The sequence below is a fragment of the Chrysemys picta genome, chromosome 4 (assembly GCF_011386835.1).
Source record: "Chrysemys picta bellii isolate R12L10 chromosome 4, ASM1138683v2, whole genome shotgun sequence".
Lineage (NCBI taxonomy): Eukaryota > Metazoa > Chordata > Testudines > Emydidae > Chrysemys > Chrysemys picta.
The window spans coordinates 131,851,788-131,872,771 of NC_088794.1; the positions used below are offsets into that span (position 1 = coordinate 131,851,788).

The 20,984-nt window shown below is 46.2% G+C and overlaps 1 protein-coding gene across 8 annotated transcripts in view; it reads left to right on the forward strand.

Moving 5' to 3' along the window:
* The window catches only part of SLC25A47 (solute carrier family 25 member 47), a 42,973-nt gene that overhangs the window by 1,266 nt on the left and 20,723 nt on the right, over positions 1-20,984 (forward strand). For 4 of the 8 annotated variants that reach the window (XM_065595701.1, XM_005308831.5, XM_005308828.5 and 1 more), the window contains exon 2: positions 1,561-1,626. The exons of 1 other annotated variant lie outside the window; for it this stretch is intronic. Coding sequence is in view for 1 of the 7 variants with exons in the window: in XM_005308830.5 (XP_005308887.2) it covers positions 5,044-5,053 (10 nt within the window). In the remaining 6 variants the exon portion in view is untranslated. Of the gene's footprint in view, positions 1-1,560; positions 1,627-3,380; positions 3,533-4,919; positions 5,054-20,984 lie in introns of those variants that run through there. 3 more of the 8 variants (XM_065595704.1, XM_042858710.2, XM_005308830.5) reach the window with 3 other exon arrangements.

The following is a 20,984-nucleotide window of genomic DNA, read 5'->3' on the forward strand; positions in this document are numbered from 1 at the left end:
CAAGCTCAGCAATTTCTCGTTGGAGTCTGTTTTTGAAGCTTTTCTCTTGCAAAATTGCCACCCGCAGGTCTGTCATTGAATGGCCAGACAGGTTGAAGTGTTCTCCTACTGGTTTTTGAATGTTATGATTCCTGATGTCAGATTTGTGTCCATTAATTCTTTTACGTAGAGACTGTCCAGTTTGGCCAATGTACATGGCAGAGGGGCATTGCTGGCACATGATGGCATATATCACATTGGTAGATGTGCAGGTGAACGAGCCCCTGATGGTATGGCTGATGTGATTAGGTCCTATGATGATGTCACTTGACTAGATATGTGGACAGAGTTGGCATCGAGCTTTGTTGCAAGGATAGGTTCCTGGGTCAGGTTTCCTGCCTATATTGTTCATCCCAGTCTTCCCTTCCCTTGTTTTTATAGCTATTTAACAAGGCAATTACAGGTAAGGACACTATTGAGACCTGGTTCAATTCTATCCTCTGTCTTAGGGTACATCTACACTACAGCGGGGAGTCGATTTAAGATACGCAAATTCAGCTACGTGAATAGCGTAGCTGAATTCGACGTATTGAAGCCGACTTACCCTGTTGTGAGGACGGCGGCAAAATCGACTTCTGCCGCTTTTTGTCGGCGGCGCTTACTACCACCTCCGCTGGTGGAGTTAGAGCGCCGATTCGGGGATCGATTGTCGCGTCCCGATGGGACGCGATAAATCGATCCCCGAGAGGTCGATTTCTACCCGCCAATTCAGGCGGGTAGTATAGACCAGACCTTAGAGTTCCTGTGTGGCCCTTGTCAAGTCACTTAGGCACTTCTGGAAATTTTACATAAAAGTGACTTAGGTTAAAATGTGCTGTATGGAGGGGTGATTTCTAAAGCACACTAATATGTTGCACATCAGTTGGTCCTTGTCGATTCTGCTGGTGCACACTAAAAGTTCCTTAGTGTGTTTCTTTAATGTAGTACTGTTTTAAACTGCACTATGTTCAAGTGCACCGGAGAAGTCTATGCCAACCAATCATAGTATGTTTTAGAAATCACACCCATTTAGAGCTCATTACAAGCCCTTAGTCATGTTTGAAAATGAGATTTAGGGTCCTGAAAATGTTACCCTTTTTCTATATCCTATCTGTTTCCCTATCTTACTGGGGTTTTGTGTGGATAAACATTAACAAGGTGTACAGATACCATGGAAAGTGGGGAATTTAAGTACTAAGACAGATAGAAGATGGTGCTATTGTGTACACTACAGCTATCTGGTAGTGAAAACAACAAGGAGTCTGGTGGCACCTTAAAGACTAACAGCTTTATTTGGGCATAAGCTTTCGTGAGTAAAAACCTCACTTCTTCGGATGCAGTGATCACTGAAAAGGAAAGTGTTTTCTATACTATTGTTGTCTACAGGAATTAGCAACGCACTAGAGTGTAAATAACCTCAATTCCTAGTATAACTGTAGGAATTTCTCAGTTTCAACTGGACCTGTAGACTGCTGTTGATAACAAACATACAGCTGTTTACATGTAATACTTGTTATATATAATCTTTCTTTCATTTAACAGAAGAACCATTTGCCCATGAAACCTGCTCTATTGATGTATTATTCCCTGTGCTCTGAAGCTCTAGAGGTAAGGTGCTCTCTGTTCCCATTTGTTTGTGGACGGGGGAAGAATGGCCACATCGCTGTTTTATCCGTATAAAGCTATAATTCCAGGTGGACAGAAACTCCAAAGGGGAAGTTGCTCTCTGCCATCTGTTGATGAACAGGAGGGAAAGTATGGCTACAGAAAGCTTCCTCTGAATAAGAATTCTTTCAGTGACACTTGAGGAGTCACCATAAAGATACACAGCTCAGAACTGGTTGCGTAGTGGAATTGAACTGAAATAAGGGGAAGGGCTCCTATCTTGTGTAATAGAAGGAAGGGAGCCTGGAGCACCGGGTCTGGTGCAAGGTCTGATGCCTGAACCAAAGTCAGCAAGAACCAGGCTATGAATCAAAATCAGACCCTGTCATAAAGCAGATGCTTGCTTACAAGTTCACTGTCCGGTACATGAACTTGGCAAAAACACAGCTAGCGTGGCAAAAACACAGGCGCTCCTAAGATGTACTAGGTACTGGATATTAATATAAACAGGTTCCAGAAGGCTAACATAGGGGTGACACTCTGTACCTCAAAATAGCACCCTGGAACCCCCACATTCACCACTGTGATATGATCATGGTATGTTTTGTACAAAATATGCCTTGTGAGGTATAATTTGAGAAGTCATGAGTAAGGCTGCGATTTAGTCATGGAGGTCACAGCAGTCACGGATTCCGTGACTTTACCAGACCTCCGTGACTTCTAGGGCTTCAGGAAGCGGAGGCGGGACTGTGTGCCGCTGCACTGCAACTGGAGCTGGAACCAGGAGGACCCTGCAGCCCCTACCCAGCGACTTCTGCTGGGGCCATGCACCCCAGCCGCGTGGCGTCCCGGGCTTGGGAGGTGCGGGGCTGCAGCAAGGGCCGTGTGCCCTAGCCCCGCGGTCCTGGGGTTGGCGGGGCTGCAGCCGGGGCCACCTTCCGCCAGGGGCTGCAGCTGGGCCGTGCAACCCAGCCCTGCGGCGCAGCTGCCAGCCCCACCGCAGCAGGAAGCGGTAGAAGCCTGGCTGGATGATCACTGGGACTTTCCCTGGTGTTGCCTTTACAAGCACCTTCCCCTCCACCGCTTCCCTCCCAACAGCTGGCATGACTGCTGGCCCATGGCATCCCAGGCTTGATCTGGAGCAGGGCTGTACACCCCAGGGGGGCCTGTGCCACTGGAGCCAGGGCTGCACCCCCCTGCCATGGTGGGGGGCTCGGTCTGTCAGTCCCTCCCCATGGGACTCCATTCTTCCCCCTTACCTAGCCCTGCCTCCCCCTCTCCCCCCCCCCCCCCCCGGTTACTTTTAGTAAAGTTACGGACAGGTCATGGGCTCCGTGAATGTTTGTTTATTTCCTGTGACCTATCCATGACTGTTACTAAAAATAACCGTGACAAAATCTTAGCCTTAGTCATGATCTGTTGAACATTACTATCCTGTTGAATTATATGTGTTACTATTGTATCTGAAATTATGAAGCTTTGCTATGTGTGTGTTACTGAAATATGTTGAGTCTGGGAGCCGCCCATAGCTGGCCTTTCGATGGCAACAAAGCCAACACCCTCAAGATAGATTTACAACAGAACTAGCTGGCCATCTGTTGATGGCCCATTAAGGAGAATCCATTCTCCCATTGGGACCTTCCCAAGGCACGTAGACAACGGGGATTGCTTAACCCAGTGACTCAGCAGGGGACACAGAACATGTGATCCCTGACTTGTTTGAAACAATATCTTTCCATGCACATGGATTGGGATGTATAAACTGGAGTCTGTGACATCAGCTCCTGGCCTCTCTCCTCCCCCACCTACTCTGAAGGCAACAAGAATGTTTGGAAGAAAAGACTTTGAACTGAGGAGATTCCTAGCTGAGCAAAGAATTCAGCCTTTGCCACCTGCAACATCCAGTGGGGTGAGAAAAGATGTTTGATTCAAATCTTGCTTAGTCTGATAAAGTTTAGAATTTAGATTGTGATTTCATTTTTATTTCTCATGCAACCAACTTTGACCTCTATGCCTAACAATTATAATCACTTAAAATCTATCTTTCTTTAGTTAATAAACTTATTTTAATGTCAGGTTTCAGAGTAGCAGCCGTGTTAGTCTGTATCCGCAAAAGAACAGGAGTACTTGTGGCACCTTAGAGACTAACAAATTTATTAGAGCATAAGCTTTCGTGGACTACTGCCCACTTCGGATGCATCCGAAGAAGGGCTGTAGTCCACGAAAGCTTATGCTCTAGTAAATTTGTTAGTCTCTAAGGTGCCACAAGTACTCCTGTTTATTTTAATGTTTTATCCTTACCAGTCAGTTTGTCTAAAGTGCTTGGGGAATCTGCTGAGATTTTAAAGGCCGGACATGTTCACTATCCTTTGATGAAGTGGCAAACTAATTAATGAGCTTGCATTGTTCAAAAGAAGGTCTTGAGCAGTGCAAGATGGTACATTTCTGTGGTGCAAGGCTTGGAGCTGGGGGTATTTGCTGGTGTCTCTCTTATGTATAGTTCCTAAGTGGCTTACAGAGTATTCATGCCAATTAGCTGGATGTGTCTCTGCATGCTGTTGACTGAGAGATCACAGCACCGGGTGGGGTTTGCTGCTTGTAACTAGCATGACATTGTAAGGGAGAGCCCAGAGAGGAGAGTTAAGGGAGCACAGCGGTCCCACAGTTCCATGTTGTTCCCCGGGGGTATGTCACAACAAGTAAACCCCAACATAAAGTTATGGCATAAACACAACTCTGGGAGATGGTACAAGAGCACTCCAACCCCGAGGAAGACAAGGATGGGAGGACAGGATGATGGATAGAGATGTTTTTGTTGGATCCATCAGGTACGAGGTGTAGGGTTGGTAGTTAACCACATCAGAAATGTAATACATAACTTGTTTGTATCAATATATATAAAAAAAAATCAGAGGGGGGTACCTTTCTCCAGCTGAGGGGGCAGCAAAAAGCCCTGATGCTGACTGAGCTGGTACCATTGTGAGAAGCATACATGTGTTAGCGTATTTGTAGACAAGGAGCCAGCAAGCTAGTACCACAATTCATCGACTATAAACCTGGCCAAGCGCATTCGCCACTGATCTGAGTCTGTGGTCTTTCTGGGTAGTGCTGTCATGATCTGCTAGGCATAGTTGCACAGAGCTGGGACAGCACACAGAGAGAAAACATACACACGCCAACTGACAACACCTTGTAGCACGAAATGCATCTCTGGTAGCAAAAACTCTGTGGAAAGATCCTGTATGCGTCCCCTATACGTCTTCTTTCCTTTCTCTCCCCCTCCCCCCCCCCCCAAGATTCTGTGCCATTAGGTGGATTCTTCAATGGGAGATGAGGCAGGAATGGCTCTTGGAAACTGACTGAGTGATGGCTCCTCAGCAGGGTGCAGGGCTGAAGCCACGAGGATGGCAACAGAGCTGAATGAACTCCGGTGAGGCCCCCTCCTATCCAGCCTCTAAATTAAGTTGAATTCCCCATAGCTAGTTTAGCTGGTGGAGCCTCAGGATAGGAACAGGCAGCACTTCCCAAAGGACTGGAGACAGGCTTGCTTGAATGCACCTGAGAACTCTGGGACTATGCTACTCATTGACATCAAACTGCGAGTAGGGTTTAGCAGATGGGGAAGAGAGAAGTGATGTGATAAAGGGACATGTGTCTAGTATAGGATGTTCACTCTAGCAGGTACTGATCTTAGGTAATGGGCTACTGCCCAAGTTACTGTGTGGCAGTATTTTTGTTTCCTTCATATAGATAGTGCTGCTGTGTTTTCCCAAACGGATCCTGTTTCTTTTTCTCCCTAAAAGTTTTCCTTGTTTCATACACACACACTGCTTGTGGGAGGGGAAGTATTGCTTGTTAAGATAACCCAGGGAAAATATTTAGGGAGCCCAGAAATTCTGGGTGTGGACATAAGCCAGTGATGTTTGTTTTAAGATGGACCCTGGGTATTTGGACCTTGCCCTGAGTCTCTCGTGGGGATGGGGTATAAAATAGCATGGAAAAAAGGTGAAAGGTGATTGGTAGAAAGAGTGATATTGTAGTGAAACCGGTTTAGTCTGTAGCCTTACTGTGTAAAACAAGCAACGCCATATATGGGTATAGTCTCATGCTGAAACAAAACCTAATCTTATCCTGTGTTAATATTGGTTCAAACTGTTCTGTTTGACTATGGCTGAGAAAATCTGATTCATCTCTGAATTATGGCTGGGGAAAGCCTTTCTTCAAACCACCAATGCAGATGCAGTTATATGATTTAAAAGGGCCTATGCTGGTATATCTCATTCCCCTTCCCATACACCCCCTCTGTTTGGTGAAGCGTAAGGGTGCAATGGAGTGCGAATCAAAAGGGATGTGCTAATTCTTGTATCTTTCAGGTTCTTTATAGTTATTCAGCTGAAGGAATAACACTTGTTGAACATGTTTCAGAGTAAACAGCAACAAAGAGTCCTGTGGCACCTTAGAGACTAACACATGTATTTGGGCATAAGCTTTCGTGGGCTAGAACCCACTTCATCAGATGCATGGAGTGGAAAATATAGGAGCAGGTATAAATACATGAAAAGATGTGAGTTGTCTTACCAAGTGAGAGGTCCGTCTAACGAGACAATTCAATTAACAGCAGGATACCAAGGGAGGAAAAATAATTTTTGAAGTGGTAATGAGATTGGCCCATTTCAACAGTTGACAAGAAGGTGTGAGTAACAGTAGGGGAAAATTAGTATTGGGGAAATTAGGTTTAGGTTTTGTAATGACCCAACCACTCCCAGTCTTTATTCAGGCCTAACCTGAACATGTTCATCTCCATTCTGCTAAACCAGTTCCAAACATAATCTATAACAAACTGGGACCAGTGTGTAGATAGGCAGTAGTAGCTTTCTCTGGCTAGGAATGAGGACACAGCAGGTAAGAATTGAAGTGGAAGGAACTGGGGCGTCTGGGAAATTTCTGTGGTTCCCAGCCCATCCTGTAGGTAGAGCAGTAACAGTAATACCACCTGATGGGAGGGAGGGTCAGAAAGTCTCCTTGCTTAAAGATCCTGTTCCCTCATCAGTTATGTCTTTCCTCTAGGGAAGAGGGGAAGAAAGAGCTTCCTTGTTGATGACTAAGGAGGGGGGAAATAGAAGAGGAGATGCTGCTGCCCCAGGGGCAACAAATCGATCTTCAATTCCCACTCCCCTCCTGGCACTCCATAGTGGGGTTGGAAGGAGTGACTTGGGAGAATGTGAGCCCAGATGGGAATGTGTAGAGAAGGATGGAAAGTGGCAAATGGAGGGGGAAATGAAGAGAGTGGAGGAGAACAGAAGGGAGTTAATGTTAAGGGGAAAGCTGAAAAACTAAGGGAAGAAGACAGGAAAAGAAAAAAGTAGAGTGAATAAGGGGAAAAGAACAGAAACCTGGAGGGACACAGTCAGTGTATAGAAATTCTGGTTCAAAATCCCTCTTTTTATTTGCTGATGTGACATCAATACAGATTCTTCATTCTGGTCAAGTCCAAATGATTAACATATAGGAATTAAGGTGTCCCCTTCCCCTGTCCAAGATTTAGTCAGGGGTATATATATAGTACAAGTCATGGACAGGCCATTTGCCATGAATTTTTTGTTTACTGCCTGTGACATAAGGGGGAGGAAGAACAGAAACCAGGAGGGACACAGTCAGTGTATAGAGATTCTGGTTCAAAATAGTGTAACAAAATACCCATGACTAAATCGTAGCCTTAGTCATCATTAATTAAGCAACACACCATGAAAACAGGAAGTGGGATTACCATCCAGCAATGTTTAGCATTTAAGAGTTACTTACATACATAAAAGGTGTAAGTCAGTATCTTTGATTGTTTCATGTGTCAGGTTTCATAAAGACCGCATCATGTCAGGGGTTCATCTCGACTTCCAATTTTATCTTAAAACCAGAAAAAATCATAGGGCTTAATTCTGCTCCCATTCATGTCAATGGGAAAAATTCCCAGTAACTTAAAAAGCACAGGCTCAAACCCTTATATTCAATGCACACGCACACATATTCAATGTGTGCGCACACGTACTCAATAAGGGTTTGAACCTGTGCTTTTAAAGTTACTGGGAATTTTTCCCATTGACATGAATGGGAGCAGAATACACACACACACACACACACACACACACACACACACACACACACACACACACACACACACACACACACACACACACACACACACACACACACACACACACACACACACACACACACACACACACACACACACACAGCAGAACGCTCCGGAGAATGGGAAAGTGCGAAGCTGCAGCGCCGCCTATCAGCCTCAAGAGAGATCACCAACTTCTGGACCTGTGCGCTGGTTGTTCGGTTACTATGGAGAGCTGGTTTATGGAGTCAGATAAACGAGGTTCTACTGTACAGTAGATCCTAGGCCCTACGTATCTGCACAGTGTGACATCAATCTATCAGTTCTATCCTATATGCTTTTAAGAGAAATGGTGCTGGGGAGGACAAAAGATCATTTTGTGAGAAAGGGAGAGGATTGTGGTGGAAGAGAAAACATCCCAAAGTTAATCTAGGGGAGAAGACATAGTCGAAACCCCTCCTTCTAACTAGGGTGACCAGATGTCCTGATTTTATAGGGACAGTACCGATTTTTGGGTCTTTTTCTTATATAGGCTCCTATTACCCCCCACACCCTGTCCCGATTTTTCACACTTGCTGTCTGGTCACCCTACTTCTAACCCCCTTCTCTAGGACACTCCGAAGCACAAAACTGACTGATAACCCTTTAAAACTTCCAAGTCCCCTACGTTCCCCCACTCATGCTGTGTGGTGAAAAGGGAAGCAGAGGAAGGCACAGTGGGGTGGGTTGCTCCTCCCCCTTGCAGAGTCATTTGTCTTGCTTCCATTAAAGATCTATGCTACCAATCAGCTGTGCAGGAAAAACATGTTTGTGGGTGGGAGAGAGAAGGGTTGGGAGGAAGCTGTGCTCAGCAGTTTGCTGCTCTTGCCACCTTGAGCACGAGAGGAGCAGCAAAATGAATGGGAAGCTAATGCGACCTCAGAGAATGTCAGAGAACACAGCCATGAGCTGGCATCCAGTGGCAGCATATATACTGGCCCTGATATGTTGCTATGGCTAAGGGAAAGGAGAATGTCAAGGGATAGTCCCTCCACATGACTGGCCAACGATCTGTACATTTGGGGATCCATTTCTCTGGCTGCTGCCTCTTCATTTTATGGCCTGGCCCCCATGGCTGGTTCGTGCCTCTGCCAGTCCATTGGTCTAAAGGTAGAATACAGGCTCTTATACAGAGGGAGAGTTTTAAAATGAAGTTGTTCCCCTCTCACTTATGTATGGGCCCAATTAGTCATTCCATTTTGGCAGGAGGATATTACTTTAACATAAAAAGAAGAACAGGAGTACTTGTGGCACCTTAGAGACTAACAAATTTATTAGAGCATAAGCTTTCATGGACTACAGCCCACTTCTTCGGATGCATCCGAAGAAGTGGGCTGTAGTCCACGAAAGCTTATGCTCTAATAAATTTGTTAGTCTCTAAGGTGCCACAAGTACTCCTGTTCTTCTTTTTGCGGATACAGACTAACACGGCTGCTACTCTGAAACCTTACTTTAACATAGATCCCCTCGTGTGGGAGTCCATTCCACTTGTTCCCCACTCTCTGTAAAATCAAACCTTCTTAAACTCTTTTGTAGATAGCCCCTCTTAAGGTAAGCTCAGCATAATACCAGTGCTTAGAAATGTTTCCTTCTCCTGAAAGCATTTGTGCAAGGCTGCCTCTAAGTGCCTTTGCCACAATCTTTTCCATATGATAGTGAACAAACTCTTGGAGAACAATGCTTTATAATTTCAGAGATGGGTTTCCTTCCAAGTTTTCAGATGTTATGCTTGTCCCAGAGCCACAGGATCGGTGCTAAGCCTTCAGCTCTGGAACAATCTCTTGGAGGAACCCCTTGTGTGTGCCAGGGTCTCACTCTTCCTTCAGGGTAGGCCATGTAGCCTCAATGCCTCCTTAGACTGAATTTTGGGGGCTTCATCACTCCTGCTTCACACCGTGAACTCTGCTTAGCAAGTCCAACTGAGAGAGACTCCTGATAGAGACTTGTACACTTCAGAGACCAACGCACCTCACTCAGTATTTTCAGTGACACTCAAGCAGCGTTTTCAAAACAGTCAGGTTTATTGATCAACTGGAGCATAGCATAGTCCTCAGGTTAGCATAAAGCAATAAAGATTAAAACATAGTCCATTCGGGTCACCCCAGTTCACCAGCCAAGCTGTTGTGAACTCCATTTTCAGGCTCTGTGTGTCTCTCTCTGACTTCCTCCCTAGTCAGTTCCCAGGTGAGAGAGAGAGCCCAAACTTCTTCCACAGCCCATGTTTATCCCCCCTCTTCACCTCACACCACCCAGTCCCTGCTGAGAGGTGGGTAAATCCTTCTCCCGCTGGGTCTTTAGTTGCTAGGTGTCAGTGACTTGGTGACTGGTTTTTCCACTGTCTTCTCGGATTTTCCGTATGGGTGGGCCTCGGCCAGCTTCTTAATGACTCTATTCATTCCACCCTGACAGTGTGGTGAAACACACTCCTAGGTTTCTTAGCCTGCTCTGAGAGCAAACTTAATCCTTCCCCCCCACCTCTCCCAGGTAGCATTGCAAAGCATGGCGGAAACTGAGCCACACATAAGATTAATAAAAAATTACAAAAAATTCCCACTTTGTCACAAAGCTTCAAGGGGATCTCAAGTTGATGGTTAACACATCAACAGTTAAAGGTATATACTGCGAAGACAGTCAGGTATAGTCATCAGAATTATCTGATTTCAGGAATGAGCTCAGGAGATTTTTCAGTGGGCGGAGCAGGTACACAGAATCATTTGAGTTTGAGTATGATGCAGGAGGAGACAGAGAGTTATTGGAGTGACTAGAAGGGGAAAGCAATGGGGTTAAAGCATTAAAAGAGCATCTTTGCTACCTGCTAATGGAGCTGCTGCTTCTTTAGCTCAGCTGGTAGGGAAAGCCTGTGTTTGGAGCTGAACATCCTGGATTCTATCCCAGTTGCTCACCTGGGGACGAGGGCACTATATTGACATCCTGAAAGGCAGATACAGTATGTATCCTCGCCAGATGGAGAAACTGAGCCACAAGGGTGAAGGTCTTGGCCAGAGGGAGTCAGTGTCAAAATAGGATGTAAAAATTCTTGCCTCCCCAATCCTGTGCTCAGATCACTAGACCAGGCGTATGCTTCCCACGGAGTGTAGAAATGCTGGAAAACTGCCCAATTATTGTACTATCAGATAATGGTCCTGACGGTTCTTCTCTGCAAGGCAGCCATCACTCCCTTTCAAAGTGTCAGTAACATAAAATCAAGACTCCTTAGAAAGAGTTAATTGAGGTGCTCCAGCATCCATTTCCCTTCTGTTTTTTAAATCTCAGTACAACAGATGCCGAGATTAAAAATGGTAGCAGGATTTGAAGGAAGTTTGAAATAAACCATGCAAATGACATAAGCAAGGCATTTTCATATTTTTTAAAATACCTTTTCTTGCTGTTTCTCTATAATACTCTGTACTCTCATACCACCTTCCATCTGAAGATCTGAATGTGTTTCACAAACATTATTGGCTGCTGCGAGAATGAATCTGTCACCCCCATTTTAACAGGTGGACAATTGAGGCACACAGAGGTTAAGTGACTTGCTCTAAGTCACCCAAGAAGTCTGTGCTGGAGCTAGGAACAGATCCCCTCATCTCTTGAAACTTTCTATCACCATCCTTTCTCCCCTTGAAGTGTGAAATCAGTGGCATAACATCAGGGTAAAACTGATGTTAATAGAGCAGAGAGTCATCTTTTTCTTTGTTTGTCCTGGCATACAGGCTCATAGATTTGTCGTAGGGCTGGATTGTCAATATCTGGGCTCCTACCTTATTATGTTTGTTGGTTTTTATTACTTAATTAAAGGAGAAATTAAGCCTTTTGTTTTGAAAAACGATTGCATGGATTTAGTAAAGAGATTCCACCCCCAGCCCATCCATCCAGCTCCAGGCCAAGTTTTAGGCCTTGCCCAAGCCTGCTGACAGCAATTCTGGGCCCCAGGGTGGAACACTCAATGGCATAGGCGCCGACTTACCCTCTGCCCAGTGGTGGTCGACCCGCCTCTGCCCCTGCCCCTGCACCGCTTCTTCCCACCCCTGCCCCGCCCTCGCCCTGCCCCCATTCCACCCCTTCCCCAGAGTCCCCGCCCCTGCCCCGCCTCTTCTCCGCCTCCTCCCCTGAGCACGCTGCGTCCCTGCTTCTCCCCCTCCCTCCCGGAAAGGGAGGAAACAGCTGTTAGGCAGCGGTGGGGGGGGGAAGCACTGGGAGGGAGGGGGAGGAGCAGGGATGTGACGCGCTTGGGGGAGGTAGGAGGAGGCGGGAGGGGCAGGGGGAGCTTGGCTGTCGATGGGTGCAGACCACCTGCTAATTTTTCCCTGTGGGTGTCCCAGCCCCGGAGCAACCACGCAGTCGGTGCCTATGGTCAATGGGGCTTCCACTTGCCTGCCCGGCGGCCTCTGCCGCTGCTGGTACCACTCTGCGTGCACCTAGGAGCCCTGCAGCCTGCCCAGGCAATCTAAAAGGGCATCGGGCTCCCGGCCACTGCTGCCTTTACCACAGCAGCGGTGGCAGCTGGGGGCCCTCTTTTAAATCACCCGGGCCCCTGGGCAATTGCCCCCTTCCCCTCCCTGCGGTCGGGGGGCCTGGCCTTGCCAACTTTATAGCATTGCTGTAACTCTCTCCTGTTCTGCAACTTGCAAACAGCATAATGACATACTACTGGGCATGTTGTCTGATATGTCTCTTTAATCAAGGATCTTCCAAAATAAAGTAGACAAAAATTAAACTGGTCTGTGTATGCATCTGATTTTATCAGACACAAAGGCCATAGAAAACGGGACATGGGAAAGTTTTCCCAGTGAAGCTGGCCTTGAAGACCCAGCAGATAAAGCAGAGAGAGATCAGAGACTAAAACATGCCTGATGTTCTTTCTCTTTGCAGGGGGAATGGTGCTGGTATAGTGTCCTGGGCGTGGGGTTCTTCACTCCTGGAAGAACCTGGTGCACTCAAGTGCCTCTCACCCATCTACATTATCCTGCCCAACCTCCAGCTGCTCTAGTGTCTCTTTATTCTCACCCCTTTTCCTATTGCTCTATATGCTCTTCCTAATCTTCTCACCATACTGCTGTCTTTGGCCTCTGATACTGCATTATTATCCATATGCATGGTGTGCTGCACCCACACGCTCACACTGTTGAAATTAGTGCAGCAGTCTATCTTTCATATCCAATGCAGGATTGGGGCCTGTGTCTCTTTTTCCCACTGTTGGCTTTGTAAATCCTATCACCTTGCCCTCTCCTCCTCTTCCAAGCAAAACACTTTAAAAAAAATTGACTGATGGAATTTACTGTAAAACGAGTTGTTGTTTCTAATGAAATAATCTCCCTAGAGCAGGCTCAGCACATAAATTCCGTGTGTCAAATTTCACTGAACAGAATTTTACTAAATCAGTAGACAGCATAGGCGCCGACTCCGTGGGTGCTCCGGGGCTGGAGCACCCACGGAAAAAAAGTAGTGGGTGCTCAGCACCCACTGGAAGCCCCATGGATCAGCTCCCCCCACCCCCAGTGCCTCCCGCCCGCTGGTGGCCCCTGATGATCGGCTCTTCCCCCTCCCTCCTAGCACTGCCCACTCTCCACAATCAGCTGTTTAGCGGCATGCAGGAGGCACTGTGGGGGAGGAGTGGGGGCAGAAAGAGGTGGGTGAGGGAGCGGAATGGGGTGAGAAGAGGCAGGGCAGGGGTGGAGCAGGGGTGGGAAGAGTCAGGGTGTGGGCAGAGCGGGGGCGGGAAGAGGCAGGGTGGGGGTTTGGGGGAAAGGGTGGAGTGTGGGTGAGGCCTAGGGCACAGCAGGGATCCAGCACCCTTGAGGAAATCACAAAGTCGGCGCCTGTGGTAGACAGGCAGGATTAACATCAGAGCTGAAGGTGTTTGAGCACTACAGCTATTCATTGCATAGACTTGAGCTGCTCCTCTCCTCTGCCAGAATCATAAGGAACAATCGTAGCTATCCTTAGTACATAGTCTTTACATACCATGTATGGAATGAAGTTTTCAAAGTTTGATCAACTGCAGGACAAGCTTGAAAATCGTCCCACAATTTTGAAACTTCTGTGTTTGTTTATTTTATAGTGTAGGGCAGGGAGGGGCTGGATTTCTGAGATGTTTCTAATGGGATGATGCCTCAGACTCATAACTATTTGAAGCCCCAAAGAACAGAGAATATGACCAAGAGGACTGTGTGTGCGTGAGAGGGAGCTCAGGTCTTACAATGACTCCATGCTTCAGAAATTTTTGTGATGACCCCTGGGAGAGGCTGAGTCATTGGATCATGACCTCTTTCTCCTTTGGGGCCTATTTATATTGGGTATCTGTGGCAGTATAGCTACACTGTATCCATTTGATTTACTTAGTGTTATTGAAATCTGGTGGGATGATTCACACAACTGGAATGTTAAAAGCAATTGTTATAACCTATTTAGAAAGGGTCATGTGGAAAAGGGGCAGAGGGACTGGCACTCTGTCAGAAATGGCATTGTCTGTTTCCAAGTCACCAGTAACTCTGAAGAAAGTGATCTTGAATGCTTGTAGATCAATGCGCTAAGATAAGGCACAAGATGGGGTACTAGATGGCATGTGCTACAGCCCATGAAATCCCACTAGGAAACAGGATGCACCTATCTACAATGTGTAGGGTGGGAAAAAAGGGTATGTGATCATGGGGGACTTCAATTTGAGTGATATATGCTATGGAGGTTTCATGTGGCCAATACTAAAACATACTTGGAATTTCTAAACATAATAGATGACAATTTTCTAACTTAAAACATTTTGCAGCCAACACAGGGGAATTCTGTATTACAGCTTGTCTTGACAGATAAAGAGGGACTGATCATAGAACTAAAAATTAATGGTAGCTTAGGTACAAGTCTGACTTGTTCACATTTATTATGTGCAAGCAGAATAAAGTCCAGAGCAGTCATATATATATATATATATCACAAAGCAAAAACAATTATGAGCCAAATCAGCTGGGAGGAAAAATTTAAACAGAAAAATGTGAATGATAATTGGGAATCATTAAGAACACCATACTACATGCCCAAAAGCCACAATCAAGGAAGAAGGCCATGCTGGTTAAAAACCTGACTGGTTTAGAGGGGAAGTGAAAGCAGCTGTAAAAATAAATAAATACAAATAAATAATATGTAACAAATGGAAGAAAGGGGAAGTTAATAGTAATGAATATAAATCAGAAGTTAGGAATTGTAGAAAATTGATAAGGGAAGCCAAGGGATACAACTCTATGCCCAGCAGACTAAAGGGCAATAAGGAAACATTTTTTAAAATATATTAGGAACAAAAAGAATCCTGACAGTAATATTGGTCCATTAGATAGAAATGCTATAATTCTTATTAATAATGCAGAAAAGGCAGAAGTGTTCAATAAATATTTCTCTACCATATTTGGGAAAAAACAGATTCTATAGTCCCACCATATGGTGATGATAACATGCTTTCCATTCCACTAGTATCTCTGGGGGATGTTAAACAGAAGCAATTAAAGTTACACGTTTTTAAATCAGCGGGTCCAGATAAATTACATCCAAGAGTTTTACAAGAGCTGGCTGAGAAGCTTGCTGGACTGTTAATGTTGATTTTCAATAGGTCTCGGTCCACTGTGGAAGTTCAAGAAGACTGGAAAAAAATTAATATTGTGCCAGTATTTAAAAAGGGTAAACGGGATGACCCAGGTGATTATAGGCCTGTCAGTCTGACATCGATCCCAGGCAAGATAATGGAGTGGCTGATATGGGACTCAATTAATAAAGAATTAAAGACGAATGATGTAATTAATGCAAATCAACATGGGTTTTTGGAAAATGGATCTTGTCAAACTAAACTGATCTCTTTTTTCTTTGTGATGAGTTTACAAGTTTGGCTGATAAAGGCAATAGTGTTGACACAATATACCTACACTTCTGTAAGGCATTTGACTTATACTGCATGACATTTTGATCAAAAAACTAGAATGGCATAAAATTAACATGGCACACATTAAGTGGATTATAAACTGGCTAAGTGATAGGTCTCAAAATATAACTGTAAATGGGGAATCTCCAGTGGGGTCATGCAGGGAGTGGTTCTTGGCCCTCTACTATTTAACATTTTTATCAATGACCTGGAAGAAAACTTAAAATAATCACTAATAAAGTTTGCAGATGACCCCAAAACTGAGGAAGGGGTAAATAAGAAAAAGGACAGATCACTGATACAGAGAGATCTGGATTGCTTGGTAAACTGGGTGCAAGGAAACAGTACGTGTTTCAATATTGCTAAATGTAAAGGTATACGTCTAGGAACAAATAATGTATGCCATACTTACAGGACAGGGGACTGTATCCTGGGAAGCAGTGTCTCTGAAAAAAATGTGGGAGTCATGCTGGATAATCAGCTGAACATAAGCTCCCAGTGTGACTCTGCAAACAAAAGAGCTAATGTGATCTGGTGATGCATAAACAGGGGATGCTCCAGTAGGAGTAGAGAGGTTTTTTATCTCTGTATTTGGCACTAGTATGACCACTGCAGTAATACTGTGTCCAGTTTTAGTGTCCACAATTAAAGAAGTATCTACAGGGGGAACAAATATTTAATAATGGGCTCTTCAATGTAGCAGAGAAAAGTATAACACGATCCAATGGCTGGAAGTTGAAGCTAGACAAATTCAGACTGGAAATAAGGTGTACATTTTTAACAGTGAGAATAATTAACCACGGGAACACTTTCCCAAGGGTTGTGATGGATTCTCCATCATTGACAATTTTTAAATCAAGATTGGATGTTTCTTCTTTAAGTGATGTCCCCATGGGTGCTCCACTGTAGGTGCGGCAGCGCCCCTGTGCCTGCGATCAGAGATCTTTAGTAGCAGTGCCCATCGGACCACACATGCGCACCTCCCCCATCTCAAGACATGAAGGGGACACATATATATAGCATTGTGTAGTCCGACTGGCCCCCAGTTCCTTCTCTACAACCTTTGGTCTGAGATAGAATCTGCAGCAGAGCCCACTTCTCCTTTTTGACTAGATAGTGCCTTTACTGTTAGTTTTAGGGTAATTAGTACTTCCTCCTTCTTCTTTCCTCTGTGTTAAAAATTTTTTTTTGCTTTACCCTACTCATTACTTCATAGGTTAGGTTTTCGTTTCCTGGCTTCCCACCCTTCCCGATTGGGAAGCTTTTTTCTCACCCTTATGCCCGGATTAAGAGGTGCGTCTCTTGCTAACTCACCTTCCCAATAACAGATGGCTACCCACAGTATATTCGCTGTCTTGCAGAAGGACATGTCTCACAAAAGTGTTCCCACTGCCATGACTTGACTGCCAGAGTTAGAAAAGACCGGGACATTTGGTTACTACTTCTCTTCATGGAGAAATAACTGTATCCAGCATCGGACCAGGGCCTGGACTCTCCCCATATGTGACTTTCCTGCTTTGACGAGAAGAAATGGGCTCCCTCATCACTCCCTGAGGCACTGCCCGCTAGAACACCATCCCCTGCGAGGTCAGTCACCTCGACATCATTGGACATGGGACATAGCTCCAGGGCCTGTTTGAATAGCTCTAGTACAGGAACAAAACAACAGTCTAAAGACCCTAACTGGGCAGACCTACAGCCCTTGACACCATCTCTCAGCTCTGGAGACCAAGAAAGACCAACTTTGGGCCCTAAGGTACCAACAAAACTGTTGGCACTGATGAAGCTGTCGGCACCGAGCAAATCTTCAGCTCCACCTGCTGGCTGCTCAAGAGACTGTATCTCTTCCTCTGCACCGATTCATGCACCCGTGCAGATGATGTTCCTACCTCCTCCCCAGGAGTTCAGATACCCTAAAGAGCTACTTGTATCTGACGTGCCTGAGTCACCACTGCTCAGACATGACCTCCCACCACTTCCACCCTCCTCTCTGGGCTCATGACATTCTTCCCTTTTCTCTTTGAGGACCACAACCCCTTTCCCCAGTGACAAGGAGGAAGAAGAGGAGGAGGAGTGTTCCATCACACCTTCTTGTTCAAGACAGGTGCAAACGACTTCCTCTACATGTCCTCACTATTCACAATCCACTCCTGGACCAGAACCCTGGTATGGACCACTGTGGATGCAACCCCAAACGTTCCACTCCCTCCACATTGGCCATGCCGATTCCCCTGGCCCAGGTACAGAGCCCAGTTCAGGAAGCCACCTCTGGTGCAAAATCCAGAGACTTACATCTTTGCCTTCTCCACCAATTTCTCTTCCACCAGAGACCAGGCCTCCCCTGGTAACAGATGAAGAGGAAGAACAGGAGGAGGAAGCTCCATTACATTTCTCCTCTTCTTCCCCTGATGAGGCTCTCATCCTCTGCCTCCTACTGCTGCTGCTGACTTATGGTTATACGGTTACACATGTGTCTTCAGGTGGGGCTACGTACAATATATGTCCCTCACAGACACAGCCTGCACAAACTCTTATCTGTGCCAAGATAAAGGACTCGCTACTGTGGTGGACACAGCCCAAGAACGTCTGTGTAGGGATTCCTTTCCTTCAACCAGCACCCGCCGACCAAGATTCTAACAACCAAAGCCTCCTTAATCGGTTGGGGAGTGCACCTTCACACTCATACAGTGCAGGGCAGATGGTCCTTAGCCGAACCCACCCTACACATCAACCTTCTAGAGCTATGATCTCTCCGCAATGCCTGCCAACATTTTCTCCCACTGTTCTCACATTGCACCATCAGAGTCATGACGGATGGACAAATCATCTGCATGTTTTATATCAACAGGCAAGGCGGAGTGAAATCCCACCTTTTTTGGATGCACTGAAATTATGGAACTGGTGTATCCAACACGACATTACCATCTCAGCCACATACGTCCCTGGACACCAGGAAACAACACTGCAGACTCATTGAGCAGGAGATTCTTCCACAATCATGAGTGGGAATTGGATATGCAAATCCTTTAGTTTATCTTCCACTGCTGGGGATTCCTCACCATAGATCTTTTTGCCACACCGCAAAATGCCCACTGCCCTCAATTCTGCTCCAGGGTGGGACTCAGACATGGATCTCTGGGAGACACATTCCTCATCACATGGGATGCGCCACTACTCTATGCCTTCCCTCCCTTCCCCCTGCTCTTTCAAGTGCTCCACAAGATACAGGAGCACTGAGCCCTTGTCATCCTTATAGCTCAGACATGGCCACAACACATCTGGTATACTTATCTCCTTCACATGACGATGTGCCCTCCAATCTCTTGCCATCTGAGTCCGTGACTCCTTTCACAGGATGTGGGTCGTATCCTCCATCCTGATCCACAATTGCTCCACCTGAAAGCCTGGCTCCTTTATGATTCTGGGATTCGGAAATAACCTGTTTGGAAGCAGTTAAACAGGTACCCTTGAATAGCAGACGTGACATGACTAGATGAACTAATGTCCAAAAATGGACTAGATTCCAATGCTGGTGCATCTCCCATCATGTCAGCGCAATGAGTGCTCCATTACCACTTATCCTGGACTATATTTTACACCTTAAACAATTGGGATTATCCACCAGCTCCATCTGTGGGCATTTGGCTGCCATCACAACCATCCATTGCCACATAGACAGCCACTTTGTCTTCATACACCCACTCACAAAAAGTTTCCTGGAGGGTCTCCAAAATCTTTACCCTCACATACAAGATTCAACCCTGGCCAGGGACTCTGGCCTTGTCTTACGCTCTGTGTTTGAACCAATGGCAATGTGCTCCTATTTCACTTATCTATGAAAACAGCATTTCTTGTTGCTATTACCTGTGTCCAATGGGCTGATGAAATTGGAGCACTTATGGCATACCCCCGTATACATTTTTTATAAAGACAAAGTTATGTTATGTCCACACCCCAATTTTTTTACCCAAAGTACCATCCTCTTTCCATCTTAATCAATCTATCTACCTGACTTGCTTCTTTCCAAAGCCTCATAGCAACCAACAGGAGGCAGCGCTGCACACTAGGATGTCAGATGAGCATTAGCTTTCTACCTTTCCGAAAATTGCCACACTTACTCCTTTCAATGGCCGGAAGATCCAAGGGCGTAGCCATCTCTAAGCAATGCTTTCCAAGTGGATCTTGCAGTGTATACATCTATCCTACCACCTACACAATGGACAATCTCCTCCTGGAACTAGAGCACATTCCACTTGCCACCTCCATTGCTTTTCTCAATAATGTCCTTACTGCTGACAGTTACAAACTGGCCACATGGACATGAGTGGGCACTTTTGCCCATCACTATACCACAGCAGATACTGTCCTAGGGCATGCTGTCCTATCATTGGCAGTAAATGCTGCTCCAAAGGCCCAGCCTTCCTATTAGGGCACTGCTTCCTAGTCACCTACAGTCGAGCACTCATAGGGCCCTCATTCGAAGAAGAGAAGGTTACTCACCCTGTGCAGTAACTGAGGTTCTTTTAGATGTGTGTCCCTATGGGTGCTCTACTACCTGTCCTCCTCCCCTCTGCTTCGGAGCTGAAACATAAACTCTGCGGCAGGAAGAAACTGGGGGTGAGTGGGGTGGTCAGCCTGCCAAGCACTATATATATATGTCCTGCTCATGATGTGAGATGGGGGAGGTGCGCATGTGCAGTCTGATGGCCACTGCTGCTGCTGATCTCCGATCCTAGGTGCAGGGGGTGCTGCCGCACCTACAGTGGAGCACCCATTGAGAAACACACCTGAAGAACCTCAGTTACTGCACAGGATGAGTAACCTTCTCTTTTCTAAAAGCTCTGCTCTAGACATTAATTTGGGGAAGTCCTACGGCCTCTGTTATACTGGAGGTCAGAGTAGACGATCCTAATCAGAGGCGATGTGTAGGGGAGGCATGCAGGGTCAAGTGCCCCAGATTGACCTGCCGGGGGTGGGGAAGGAGAGGAGCTCTGTCCTTCTCTCCCTGCACCTCTCCTCCGTCACGTTCAGCCGCTCTCCCTGGCAGCCGGGCAGGGAGCGGGATGGAGCCACTTCTGCCTGAGAGAGCCTTGTTGGAAGGCAGCAGCGGCCCGCTCCCTGCCAGGGCTCTGCTGCTGGGGACAGGAGTTGAGCGAGCCGGAACCCCCTGTCACCCACCTGGCATGCTCGGCCCCTGTCCCTGGCAACCAAGGGGAGGGGCAGTCACATGTCCAGTATGGGGAGGCACCAGTCATCTTGATCCTAATGGTCCCTTCTGGCCTTAGAATCTAT